At 38.0% G+C, this 14,929-nt stretch overlaps 1 protein-coding gene across 1 annotated transcript in view; it reads right to left on the reverse strand.

Moving 5' to 3' along the window:
- Positions 1 to 647: 647 nt before the first annotated feature.
- LOC126361021 (G-protein coupled receptor Mth2-like) overlaps positions 648 to 14,929 on the reverse strand; it is a 245,668-nt gene continuing 231,386 nt past the window's right edge. The window contains exon 7 of the mRNA XM_050007759.1: positions 648 to 3,492. Coding sequence (XP_049863716.1) covers positions 3,234 to 3,492 — 259 coding nt within the window. The 3' untranslated portion in view covers positions 648 to 3,233. The remainder of the gene's footprint in view (positions 3,493 to 14,929) is intronic.

Below are 14,929 nucleotides of genomic sequence, written 5' to 3' on the forward strand. Positions count from 1 at the left end.
GCTCATATTTCTTCATCAATATAAACGATGTCTGTTTTACAAAACACCTTTCACACAGTGAACACTATACATCTTGTGATTGCACGACATTATATACATGCTCATACATACTTAACTACTTACAACTTCAGGAGATGTTCTTCATGTACACTGTTAAATTATTCCATCACGCTCAGGCACCATAATAGCTGTTTACTGTTAATAAAAAAAATATAAAAATTAAAAAAAAATCTAACACATTTCTGATAGTATATGCCTTACATGTTTACTATTTGGAAATAAGATGTTTGTCTCGTTTTCTTTCTGTGATGTGTATACTTTGTCATACAAATGCTCCATGAAGTAATTCCTTATTAAAGACTGAAAATTTTGAGTTTTAAAGTAAATTTATATATCACAGCAACTATTAAGGTTATCGACTTCTGTCTTGACTGGTGAACTATTAATATCTAAAGGAGCTTCTAAATATCTGAAGAGTGCAATGTGCCACACTTAGCAGTAGTGTCAGTAGTGATAAAGTAAGGAGTGTAGCAAAATGATACTGTTTTAAATGTTTACATCTCATGGTGGATGCTAAAAAGAAATTGTTGTGAATAAACTGTTGATAAATTTTATAAGAACTATTGATGACAGAGAAAGAAGCTCAATAATGAAAATTGAAGTTTTATTTTTGAAATACATATCAACTACATGATCATATGTGAGTATTTATGTTATAATATTATTTTACATGGTATATATAAATCTACATATGTAGATGCATTTATCTGCAAGTAATCTCAAGAAGTTGTACCATACATTCAGCAGATGAAGATTGTGAACATTTTATACATCTGCTGTATGTTGAATGTTGTGCGTCACTGGCATAACATATTGGTTGGCTATCTGCATATCAATTGTAGTGATCCCACAGTCATTCGAATCAAGTTTACGTTTCTTTAGCCCTTTTTGGACATAATCATAAGAAATACTTCACTTTTAATACACAGTCAGGGAAATAATCAGCCACTTAAAATAATCTGAGTACTATATATTTACACAGTTATGTTTAGTACTGTCCATGCTAATAGAATCTAACAAGCTGTAAGCTCAAATTGTCTGTTTTGGTAAGAATTAGTTACACCCAGCCACTTTTCACAATTGCGCAAGCAAATTAAGGGAGCACGTTCTTTATAAACACAACAGTTGACATGCCTTTACTTTTCCTTTGTGTGAATCTTAATGTCTTAAATGCATCAATTAAGATGACTGTCTGGAAATTAATAAATGATAATTAAGAAAATGCAATGGTTCCTGATAATATAAACTGACTAACTGCATTCGTACCCTTCAGCTGTATATTGTGAGACTCTTATTCTAAAGACATATTTTAGATCCCTCGTGTACATTTCATTATATTCTCTGTAAAAACTATCAGTGGAACTACACAACACTGCAGTGTTTGTGGGGCAGAATATGGTTGCATCAAACAATAATTTAATGAATGAGACTCAGTATTTATATGTTATTTTCCTCTTTATACTATTCAATAAAGGTGATACTCAACATTGTTTTTTCCTCTGCGTGGTGTTCTTTCTTTTCCATCCTGTGGTACATAATTTTTTTTTTCCATATGCAGTGTTCACATGTGTCACACACAACAGAAAACAAAATAATCCCTGGTTGCTTTGTACTTTAAATTCTGTTATTTGCTACAGGTTGTCCAGATTTGATGCTTTTTTTCTTGTACACTGTATACATCATGACCTTATCAGCAAAACTGCATCAAGCTGGTGCTATCTGCAGCTTGAGTACCTCTGAACACAAAAATGCAGGATTGTTCAGCTTTGTGTATAAAATATATTCGATACTTTTTATGTGTTGACTTGTTTCACAATGTATCATTTTTAAGAGGCTAAAAAATCCCTTTGAGAGACCTGTTATGGAAAATTAATACTTTTGTTTTCTTCAGTGACGACCTTTTCACTTTTTGATATTTTTAAGTAAAGGCAAAACACATTGGTCAGCCTTTGACAAATGACATTTCATATTATGTAAAAAGAAAAAAGATGTACTGGTACAGGCAAACCTTCTGGTAATACCAATTGGACCAGAAGTGTTATTTGATTTTTAATTTGTAAAAATATGCTGCTGTCACTTTTTAAACTTTACCTAAAACATATAAATAGATAAATTGGTTGCATATTTAATTCTGAAAGGCCCAAGAAACAGATTAAGTAGCAGTTAACTCATCTTTGATACAAAGGAAAATCACTAATTACCATGACAGATTTTCAGTTGATCTGTACGTACAGAGAAAACCGTAACATCAATGACATATTTATACTACATTAGCAGTGCGTTGAAGGAATACAAGACACCTCAACTACCCTCAAATTCATTGCAAAACTCAACAAATCCACATTGCAATACAAAATTAGTCCCATAGGAATATTTATTTCCCATAAAGGCTAAGTAAATTGCATGGCTGCATATATAGATGATCATTAAAATTTACTGCAACATATCATTCATGTTAAAGGCTTTGCATTGTCACTACATATCAGGAATAAATCTTTCAAATGAAATTTTTATTGTGATGACATGCAAAATTGGTGTAAACTGAGAGGATTACTATAAGCTGTACATAAAATACTTGGAATATTTTTGTATTGCTTGTGTACAACACTTTAAAGGTGTGGATTTTGGTTATAAATTGTGTGTGGCAGCAACATACCCCCATTGGATATTAGCAATAGCCATATTCTTCGTTAGTATATTTTACATAAGCAGCCTGCGGTGGCTGCTGCTATTTGTTGATGTTTCCTGCGACTCATTACACATTCCTTTAAGTTCTTTGAAGCAGCATTTACAGAACTCGTATGAATAAATTAATCACACCTGCATCATTAAGAAGGCAAAATTCCTACTGCCAGATATATTTGCACAAATACTCCTAGCACTCAGATTATTCTCAGGAAGGATGAAAGCAACTTGTTGCAACAGTTCCATACACAAATTTCATGCCATTCTTGTCTCTGATAAAGAAATAGGCGGTGACACAGCACCAGTCATGAGAGTTTTACAGAGATTCAGTGATGATAGACGACCAGCAGGTACCAGAGTGTTGTGTAGAGGCTCACTTTGCCCCCCACATTCTCTCATAAACCGAATGTGTAGGTCGTACAGGTCTCCAATAATTCTTGTAACAGCCGCACATCCTTGCTAAATTCCATTGGGACCTAACTAGAGCATCACTTGCTGTGACCGTTGGTGCGGACGTGAGCAGCTTTGAATTCATTGGCATCATCAGAGGCAACATCAGTGTCGTCGCAGTCCTCCTCATCCTCCAAAGGTAACTCTGCCTGGGACAGTGGGCTGGGTTGGATGCCGAAGCAGCGCTGGGCAGCAGGGCAGTGGGCCAGCAGAAGACGCCGTACGCGTCGCCGGAACACCACCACTAACAGGAAGATGAGCACACCCTGCAGGCAGTTCAGCACATCTGCCACCAACCTGTAACAGCACATCAGCAATTTAAACCTCAGCAGCAACTGTTCCCGTAGTACTCAGCCCATGCCAGTTAATCAGCTTTCCTGACAGCATACCAAAAGCTAGGCTCTAGTCGAGATATGATATCCGATTAAAAGTATTTGGACACCTGTTAGTAGTCATAAACATGGTTGTTCCACCATTTTTCTTCATGATGGCTCCAACTCTGCTGGGGTGTCTGAATGTCTGTGGAAGAATAGCAGCCCATTCTTTCTCAAGAGCCAAAATCAGAGAAGGTAGTGATGTTGGACAGTGGGATATGGAGAAAAGCTGACATTCAAAGTTACCTCAAATGTGTCTGACTGGGTTCAGATTGGGACTCTGGCCATGCCAGTTGATTTCAGGAACATTATTGTCGACACACCATTGTCTCTCAGATGCTGTTTTATGATAGTGTGCTTCGTCATGCTGGTACAATCATTGTCTCAGAACCGTTCCTCCACTTTACACAGTACACAATGCTGTAAAATGTTTTCACACCCTTCTATATTTAGTGTTTTCATAAGTACACACTAACCATGAAAGACACTCGCATATTGTTACGTCACTGCTTCAATGTTGGCACTCCAGGTATTGATATGTAATGATCTCCAGGCATTGGCCTGACCCACACCTTCCTTCCGATTGCCACAGAGTGATTCATCTGCTAACTCACTCATTTTTGGTCATCCAATGTCTTGTTGTGTTGCTCTTTTTGCTGCCTCAAACTTTGATTGCTATTGACTACAGAAATTTATGGCTTACAAGGAGCCACTTGATCATTATACGCCATTCTTTTTAACTCCTTGTATGCAGTCATTGCGCTAGCTGAACTGATGGTAGCAGTGTGGAACTCATAAGTGATTTCTTCTGCTGATTTCATGTGGATTTTTTGATGACACCTTCTTTAATGTGACAGACCCTTTCCCTCAGTACATGAAATGTGCCTGGTCTTGGTTCAGCTGTGGTTGTCCCTTTGCATTTCCACTTCCAAATCACATACCAAACAGTTTCAGAAGGTTTTACTGCCCCTGACACAGTTTGTACTCATATGGCATTCACCGACTACTCCACATTCGAAATCTCTAAGGTTTCCTGAGCGGCCTCCTTTTTTATAGGTGGGTTGGCTTCTCATGACATCTGGTGGTCAATTCCACATTACACAGGGGTGTCCAGATACTTTTGATCAGATAGCGCATTAGTAAACAGAGCAGTTTTTATTTGCAGACAATGGTGCTTTATAAAAAAATTATATATCTTACAACAATGTGAGGTGGCATCATGTGGAGAGTCACTTATGACTGGTTTATAAGGTGAAGCTGCCACTTGTTAATACATAATAATACTGAACATTCTGAATTAAAAAACACAACACAGAAACATATGCTCTGTTGTGCTGTATGACACATAACCAAAGAACTTACTACTGTTGAGGCTCTCGGCAGTTGTGTCAAATATTGTTTCTGAAACTTCACAGTCTTCCAATGGAGTATAAGCTTACATATAAAGTAGTGGACATCTCCTCCTCCAACTGTAGAGCTGTCCTATATTATCAAAGGCATTATGGCACAGGAACTTCTGAATCATTCAGACTTGCTCTTGCTACTATATCTTTATCTTTCTCCCTTGTGTATATCATCAGTTTATATCTGTTCTTTTACTAAGAAGGGACGACATGAAAACAGGGCAATGATTTTTACCAGACAATTCCATGAAACGTTTAGTGGTTGGCTATTGGATTTCATAATTAGTGTTTGTAATAAAGTTTAGATAAAATGGGGAGGATAAGATATTAAGAAACATCTTACTTATGCAACTGCGTAAGTGTGTGGGATTGGCTGGAAGACCTGTAATCTTATTGAGAAAATATTAGCAGGTGTGCCATTGCATGTTTAACAATGGGATGCCACGACCATGTTACTTGAAACTGAAATAATGACAGAATAATTTGAAAGCATCATACTTTGAAATCCCTAAACTAAACATCTGAGAATGCATCTCTTTGTTATCAGCATACGGTGATAGTCCCACAGACAATCTAAAGCTGTACTGAAAAACATGAATAAGTTTTTGATATAGTGGTGTTTAAGTTTAACTAAATTATTAGAACAACTGGCTGAATTAACTTACATATATTTTATGATATTTACATAAATGTTACACATTACAAAATGGTTGCCACACCTGCAATGGAGAAGGCATCTAGTCATTATTAGAGGTAAAACAAAAGTGTGTCTCCTTTGCAGCAGCAAGGGAAATGTTAAACAGTCATTCATTTATTTAAAAAAAATACACCATAGAGAGCAATTAAAGGTCCTTAAATACAGCTCATTCCTGCTTCATCTATATGATAGTGTCACACTTCATTTGCTGGTAGTCTATATTCATTACTGCTACCTTTTCTTACTGTCTTCAGATTGATACTGTATCGACTGACACATCTGTGTTTCTTGGAGTAGGGTAATGGTTCACTTTGCAAAGTTTTTTCTATGGGTGTGGAACAGGGAGGAAGATGAGTAATGAACTGCTCTCTCTTGCCCCTTGCTGGGTGTGGCCTTGCTTATTGTATTGGTATAGACAGATGTGTGCAGCACAGTAAGGGCAACTGGTAAGACCAGTTGCTGCCAAGCACTATTTTTATATGGTACATAAAGTGGACTACAAGACACTTTACAACTGTTTTGTATTTCTGGAATGGCTGTATTCTAGAGGGAGTCTCTATTAACACAACTGTAAATTTAATTATCAAACACATCTGCTATCAAACATTCTGGAAACATCTGCTATCATCTCAATGAGATAGTAAGTGAAATGCAGATGGAAGTTTAAAGAAGCATTGTTTCCAAAACTTTTGATAGCAGATCACATGTTTGTATGACATTTCCCGTTATCAACTGTTAATGTCTCTTTATTTCTTGCTGAAATACATATAGTATTTACAGTTTGTAATAAAGGTTAAACACAGATCTTTAATGCAACTATGAAACAGGAAAAAAATCATGGGTTTACTGCTTGCATGACATCACACGAATTTGTATCATATGAGGATTTTGCAGCCACTTCCATTAGAGCAAAGTTACATAGCAACATGACTGACATTCAAAGAATGAGATTTTACTACTGAATTATCGAATACAAGGTAGGCAAAAAACAGTGATGATAGAACAAGAGAGCAGCACTTGAATTTACTTATTTGGGTTCTTAAACTTCTGAGTGAAAAATACAAAACTGATCTGTGCTTGCAGACAAAAGCGTTTTGAACACCAGTACCAAAAAGATAATACTTTGTCAGTTAATTGCAGCAAAAGGTGAGAGGATTCTATCAGAAAAGTAAACCTGCAAGAAAAAATCATTGATGAATTATGTTAATGAGCCAAAACATTATGACCACTGCATACTGTGAGACTGAATGTTATCTGGTGACATTTAAATTCTTGGGGGGGGGGGGGGGGGGGGGGGGGACCTTATAGGAAAGAATATAAGTGGAGCAGTGATGAATGAGTAATTCGCCAAATGTTATTTTACACTGATGGCGGTGGTATCACGTACACAAGGCATGGAAGGCCAGTGCTTTGGTGGAGTTGTCATTTGGGCTCAGGTGATTCATGTGAAAAGGTTCCCAACATAGTTATGGCTGCACAACGGGAAGCATAGACTCAGAATGCGCAATGGTAATTGGAGCTAGACACATGGGACATTTCACTTTGGAGATCCACAGTCTCAAGAGTGTGCTGATAATACAAAATTTCAGGCATTATCTCACCACAGACATCACCATGGCCAATGGCCTTCACTTCACGACCCAGAGCAGCGGCGTTTGCATAGAGATGTCAATGGTAAAAGACAAGCAGCACTGCATGAAATGACTACAGAAATCAATGTGGGATGTATGGTGAACATCCATTATGACAGTGTGGCAAAAACTGGCATTAATGAGCTATGGCAGTGGATGACCAATGTTAGCGCCTTCAACAGCACAATATTGCCTGCAGTGCCTCTCCTGGGCTCCTGACCACTTCAGTTGAATCTGAGAAGACTGGAAAACAGTGACATGGTCAGATGAGTCCTAATTTCATTTGGTAAGAGCTGATGGTAGGGTTAGAGTGTGGTGAGACCCCATGGAGTCACAGACCCAAGCTGTTAACAAGGCACTCTGCAAGCTGATGGTGGCTCCATAATAATGTAGGCTGTGTTTACGAGGAATGGACTGGGTCCCCTGCTCCTATTGAATAGTGAAGCTAGTCTCTTGGTATTCAGTGCTAATTTAAGAAAAGACAAGCTTTCTGTTAATGATACCAACAAAAACTTACCATTCTTCATAAAGGAGAAAAATATTCTATAAGAAATAGATATATACAGTACCACATACGAAGAAATATCCTCACAACACACTTAAAGAATAGTTATGGAATAAGAAGTCTACATACAAAGCTTTAATAGTCCATTAACAGAATAACTATGGTTTAGTTGCCTCCAGTAACCTGGAAGAAAATTGACCAATATGGTAGACCACCATTAGATCCAGCTCTGAATTGACAACCTCATTATACAATAGATACAGATTATGCATTCATCTACATCTACACGGATATTCTGCAAATCACATTTAAGTGCCTGACAGAGGGTTCACTGAAACACCTTCGCAAAACTCCATTGTTGCTATCTTGTAAAGCGCAGCAGGAAGAACGAACACCTATATCTTTCTGTATGAGCTCTGATTTCCCTTATTTTATCATGGTGATTATTTCTCTCTACGTATGTCGGCATCAACAGAATATTTTCGTATTCAGAGGAGAAAGTTGGCGATTGGAATTTCGTGAGAAGATTCCACCACAGTGAAAAGTGCCTTTGTTTTAATGAGTCTACCCCAAATCCTGTATCAGTTCAGTGACACACTCTCCCCTATTTTGAAATAATACAAAACGTGCTGCCCTTCTTTGAACGTTTTTTATGTACTCTGTCAATCCTATCTGGTAAGAATCCCACAACATGCAGCAGTATTCTAAAAGAGGACGGACAAGCATAGTGTAGGCAGTCTCCTTAGTAGATCTGTTACATTTTTCTAGGTGTCCTGCCAATAAAATTCAGTCTTTGGTTAGCCTTCCCCACAACATGTTCTATGTGTTCCTTCCAATTTAAGTTGTACATAATTGTAATTCCTAAGTATTTAGTTGAATTTACGGCCTTTAGATTTGACTGATTTATCGCGTAACCTAAGTTTGACAGATTCCTTTTAGCACTCATGTGGATGACATCACACTTTTCGTTATTTAGGGTCAATTGCCAATTTTTTTCACTATACTGATATCTTTCCTAAAGAATTTCACAATTTGCTTTGTTCTTCTGATGACTATTAGTCAATAAACAACAGCGTCATCTGCAAACAACGTAAGAGGGCTGCTCAGATTGTCTCCCAAATCACTTATATAGATAAGGAACAGAAAAGGGCCTATAACACTACCTTGGGGAATGCCAGAAATCATTTCAGTTTTACTCGATGACTTTCCATCACTTAATACGAAATGTAACCTCCCTGACAGGAAATAATGATCCCAGTCATGTAATTGCGACAATATTCCATAAGCACGCAATTTCACTACAAGCCACTTGTGTGGTACAGTGTCAAAAGCCTTCTGTAAATCCAGAAATAGGAATCAATCTGGAATCCCTTGTCAATATCACTCAACACTTCAGGCGAGTAAAGAGCTAGCTGTGTTTCACAGGAACAATGTTTTCTAAATCCATGTTGACTGTGAGTCAATAAACCATTTTCTTTGAGGAAATTCATAGTGTTTGAACACAATGTGTGTTCCAAAATCTTGCTGCATAATGTTTGAATGCTATGTGTGTCCAAAAATCCTGCTGCATATCGACGTAAATGATATGGGCCTATAATTTAGTGGTTTACTTTTACTACCTTTCTTGAATACTGGTGTGACCTGTGCAACTTTCCAGTCTTTGGGTTTGGATGTTTTGTTGAGTGAATTGTTGTATATGATTGTTAAATATGGAGCAATCGCATCAGCATACTCTGAAAGGAACTTAATTTGTATACAGTCTGGACAGAAGACTTGCTTTTATTAAGTGATTTAGGTACTCCGAGGATATTTACCTCTACGTTACTCATGTTGGCAGCTGTTCTTGATTTGAATTCTGGAATATTTACTACTACTTCTTTTGCGACGGCATTTCAGAAGGCTGTGTTTAGTAGTTCTGCTTTGGCAGCACTGTCTTCGATAGTATCTCCATTGCTATCACGCAGAGGAAGTATTGATTGTGTCTTTCCCCTAGCATACTTTGCATAAGCCCAGAATCTCTCTGGATTTTCTGCCAGATTTTGAGACAAAGTTTTGTTGTGGAAACTATTATAAGCAACTTGCATTGAAGTCCACATTAAATTTCAAACTTCTGTAAAATATTGCCAATCTTGGAAATTTTTGCGTCTGTTTAAATTTGGCATATCTGTTTTGTTGTTTCTGCAACAGTGTTCTGACCCGTTGTGTGTACCAAGCAGGATCAGTTCCATCATTTGTTAATTTTTTTGGAATAAATTTCTCAACGGCTGCCGATACTATTTCTTTGAATTCAAGCCACATCTGGTCTACACTTATATTGTTAATTTTGGAAAGAGTGGAGATTGTCTCTCAGGAGAGTGTCAAATGAATTTTTATCTGCTTTTTTGAATAGGTATATTTTTCGTTTATTTTTGGAGGATTTGGGGGTTATAGTATTCAATCTTGTGTTCACTGATCACTGCACCTGTTTTGATGCTCATTATTAACTCAGGATTATTTGTTGTTGAGAGGTCAAGTGTGTTTTCACAGCTGTTTACTATTCATGTGGGCTCATTAATTAACTGCTTGAAATAATTTTCAGAGAGTGCATTTTGCAGAATTTTGGATGATATCTTGTGCATTACCTCCAGACTTAAACATGTATTTTTGCCAACATATCGAGGGTAAGTTAAAGTCACCTCCAACTATAATCGTATGAGTCGGGTTCTTGTTTGAAATCAAACTCAAGTTTTCTTTGAATCTTTCACCAATTGTATCATCTGAATTGGGAAGTCAGTAAAAGGATCGAATTATTATTTTATTTTGGTTGCCAACAATGTTGTCTGCCCATACTAACTCACAGGAACTATCTATTTCAATTTTTACGACAGGATAAACTACTTCTAACAGCAACAAACATGCCACCACCAACTGTGTTCAGCCTATCCTTTCAGAACACCTTAGGTTCTTTGTAGAAATTTCAGCTGAGTTTATACCTGGATTTGGCCAACTTGCAGTGCATATAAAGATTTGAGCATCAGTGCTTTCTATTAGCACTTGAATCTCTGGTGCTTTCCCAACACAACTGTGACAATTTACAACTGTTATACCAATGGTCCCTTTATCTATGTTCTTTCTGTGTTCAGCCTGCACCCTATGTGACTGAACCCCTTTCTGTGTTTTCCCAGGATCTCTAACCTAAATAACTGCCCACTTCACATAGTACCTGCCACCCATGTAGCCAGCTCCTGTGTATAGTGGGCTCCTGAACTATTCAGCAGAGCCCAAAACCCAACCATCCTTTGGTGCAAGAAGTCAAAGAATCTGCAGGCTACACGGTTGTAGAACCGTCTGAGCCTCTGAGTCAGACCCTCTACTCAGCTCTGTGCCAGAGGTTCACAATCGGTCCTGTCGACTGTGCTGCAAATGATCAGCTCTCCTTTCATCTTGCAAGAAAGACTGACAGCCTTTACCACTTCTGTTAGGGACTTGAAACCAAAAAGAATATCTTCCGATCCAAAGTGACACACATCATTGGTACCGGTGTGAGCCACCACATGCAGTTGGCTGCACCCTGTGCTCTTCATGGTATCAAGGAGGACCATTCAACATGTGGAATGTCTCCTCCCAGTATGTACTTGGAGTGCACATTGGTTTTCTTGCAGTCATGTCCCTAAGGGGTCCCATAACGCACCGCATGTTGGAGCTCCCAACTGTCAACAGTCTCACCCTCTGTGATTGTCTGGATCTTGCAGGCTGAGAGGTTTCCTCTCAAACAGGACAGGTGACAGCATCTGGCTCAGTGACAGTGTCAGGCAGAGACAGCACCTGGAACCTGTTTGTCAGACTAACCGGATAGGCCTTACGTGCAGCCCCCTGGGAAGTTTTTTGCTGCCTGCTCCGCACCAGAACAGCATCCCACTTGACCGCAGATGAGGGGTCAACCTCAGTGCGAGCAGTAACTGAGCTGGACAGTAGTGAGGACCGATCGGAGAACTCCGACATGCTGGACATTTGTTGGTTCCCCATGGCCCATCCACTGCAGCCCCAAGCTGTGTAACCAAAGCCATCACAGCCTGTAGTTAGGAGCAAAGTGTTACCAACTCTGATCACACCCGCACACAACGATCACAGTTCCTATCCTTACTAAATATTGTGGAAAACTAAACTACCCAGATAAATGGAATATCGGCACATACTGCAGAATTCTACTGTAGGCACTGACAAAAACATAGGAACTGTATCTAATAAATTAGAGTATTACACAGAGATTCAAGAACAACTACCAAAGCACTTAGGTGAAACTAAATAATTTGCTCCTGATTAGGAACTTTTAATATGTCACAAAATCGGTTTACTTTCCGACACAAAAAAAAACCACAGGAACTGTGGCTATTAGATATTAAATTAACACTCAGAAACACAAGAAACTGAACTATTAAGGCATACACATGACATTATAAAATTCTTTCCTCGTTAGGAGCTCATAAAAGTCACAAAATCGGTTATTTCCCTGTTTCTGCATGTGTCTTGGCCGGCTGTTGCTGCGTACTCAGTATGTTGTTCATGGCATTTAACATCAGTTTTCCTCTATTAATAAATACATTGCCCTTTAATGTTTTATGTTTTCTACTCTTATATTTTAACATTTATTATTATTATTATTATTATTATTATTATTATTTAGTAGTAGTAGTAGTAGTAGTACACACATTACAGGCCTTTATCAGAGCACACAAAGCATTAATGACTACTTGTTCTTCCAGTATTCTTTCATTTGTTCACTAAACACCCTTTTGCTTTCTTCGGACCACTTTGGTCTTTAGGTCCTGCCTGCTCTAACATTACTTCCCACTTGTGTATTTTGTCTCTACAGACAATTTTGTCTGTGGGCTGATGTGAAAATTTTAGTAGCCTTCTTCTGATGTCCGCTGCAAGGTTGGACAACTTCTCTGTGGTGTCTCTGTAGTGAAGCCTGTATCCTTCATCTGTGAGTTTTGGTCCAACAGTTTTCTTTTCCTCTGTGAGGATCTTCTCTAGGTTGCCCTTGGTGTGTAGCATCAGTGTCTTGCAGGCATGTAGCACCTCAAGTTTGATTACAATATTGAAATGACGAATTTTGATGGAGGTGGACAGACGCTTTTTGTTGTAGATACTCTGTGTTTTGTATAAGGCTCTCTCTATCTCCAGTAACCTGGTGTTTTGCATAATTTTCTCCTTTCCTGTCGATTTGAGCACTTCCCTTAGGTATTTAAAATGCTTTATTCTGGTGATCTTTCCACACTTTGTGTTTAAATTCAGTATGCTGAATTTCATATAGAAGAACTCTGTTTTTTGGAAGGAAATCTGTAGCCCTACTTTTCCTGCCCGCTCTGAGTACTTCTACCAGGCTTATTGCTGTGATTTAGTTGTTTACAAGTAGTGTCAGGTTGTCCGTGAAGGCTAAACAGCCCATTTCCAGTTCATCCTTGGGCCATCCTAGTCCCACTGGCTTCCAGTATCCTTGTAATTCTCCTCTTTCTTACATACCTTAATGACTTTGTCCAACACTAGGTTGAAGAGGAGTGGTGAGAGACCATCACCTTGATGCACATGTGTCCTCATCTCAAAGGGCTCAGAGATTTTCCCCCTAAATTTCACTTTTGATGTCTTGTTTGTCAGTGTCTGTTTGATCAGTTGCAGTGTCTTGTTGTCCAACCTTTGTTCATATAGGATGTTGAACAATGAGTGGAGGTCAACAGAGTCATATGCTTTCTTAAAGTTAACGAAAGTGCACATGACTGGTGTATTTCTGATGGCTTTGATTTTCAGCATTGTCTTCAAATTGAAGACTGCCCATCTTGTGTTCCAGTTGGTCATGTGTCCTTCTGACTAGGCATGCTGAAAGTATTGTATGTGACTCGTAGCAGGGAAATGGCCCTGTAATTGTTTACATCTGTGTGGTTGCCTTTTTTATGTAATGGATTAATCAGTGTGCATTTCCAGTCATCTAGCAGCTTTTCTAATGTCCGGATGCATGTGATAATCTGTGTGGGTTCTCTAAGCGAGTTTGGTCTGATATGCAACTTTCCTAGTGACGAGTGCATTCTAACAGTCGGTGTCCCACCAAGAGTACTTGGTGTTCTTCTTCAGAGGAATGAGGGCTTGTACTCATTGAACCAAATGATAACATAAAATTTAATCTGTTCCATTATAAATTTGTATCATTATTTGAAAGTAGCTTTTCCATAAGCTAACCAGAGCGGACGTTAAAACAGCCATGTAAAAAACCGTGAATCACTAGAGGGATTAAAGTATCTTGTGAAAGGAAAAGGGAAGTGCATCTGTTGGTAAGAACAACTAGAGATTCTGCAGTAGTTACACACTGCAGAAACTACTCAAAAAATTAAGAAAGATGCACACAAGTCAGAAATCAGTTATTTTGACAACAGACATAAGGCTATACAGAATGTAATGAAACAAGACACACAACAAGTACTACACCAGAAAAAAATTACTATTGAACTGAATGGAAGGGCTATAAATTATGTGTCACAGGTAGCAAATATATTTAATAATTATTTCTTAAGTGCCGTAGAAAGCATGGGGACAAACAGTTCAGGGGAAAAATCAAAGCTTTATATTGAAAAAGAAACTCTCACAATATTTAATCATATGAGAGTATCATCACTTTCTTTATGTTAAATTTAGAAAATTATACATACTCTCAAAAATAAAAGCTTTCTGGTGTTTCTAATGGAGCATTAAAGACTTGCTTCCATATAGTAAGCTTGGTCTTATTTCAAATATTTAATACATGAGGAACTAAAAGCACTTTTCCGGAGAGACTGAAATATGCCATTGTTAAACCTCTCTTTAAGAAATGTGATAAGAGATATATCAGTAGCTACTGTCCTGTTTCACTGCTGACATCATTTTCCAAAATTTTTGAGAAGGTAATCTAGTCCAGAACAGTATGAGGGTGAGTCAAACGAAAACCTCATTTTTTTAAAAAAAATATTATTTATTGTGCAAAAGTTGTACAAAGCTGTATCATTTTTCAATATAATCTCCCTCACACTCAAGGCAAGTCCTCCAGCGCTTACAAAGTGCATAAATTCCTTTAGAAAAAAATTCTTTTGGTAGTTCGCGCAACCACTCATGCACCG

The sequence above is a fragment of the Schistocerca gregaria genome, chromosome 1, assembly GCF_023897955.1.
Source record: "Schistocerca gregaria isolate iqSchGreg1 chromosome 1, iqSchGreg1.2, whole genome shotgun sequence".
Classification (NCBI taxonomy): Eukaryota; Metazoa; Arthropoda; class Insecta; order Orthoptera; family Acrididae; genus Schistocerca; species Schistocerca gregaria.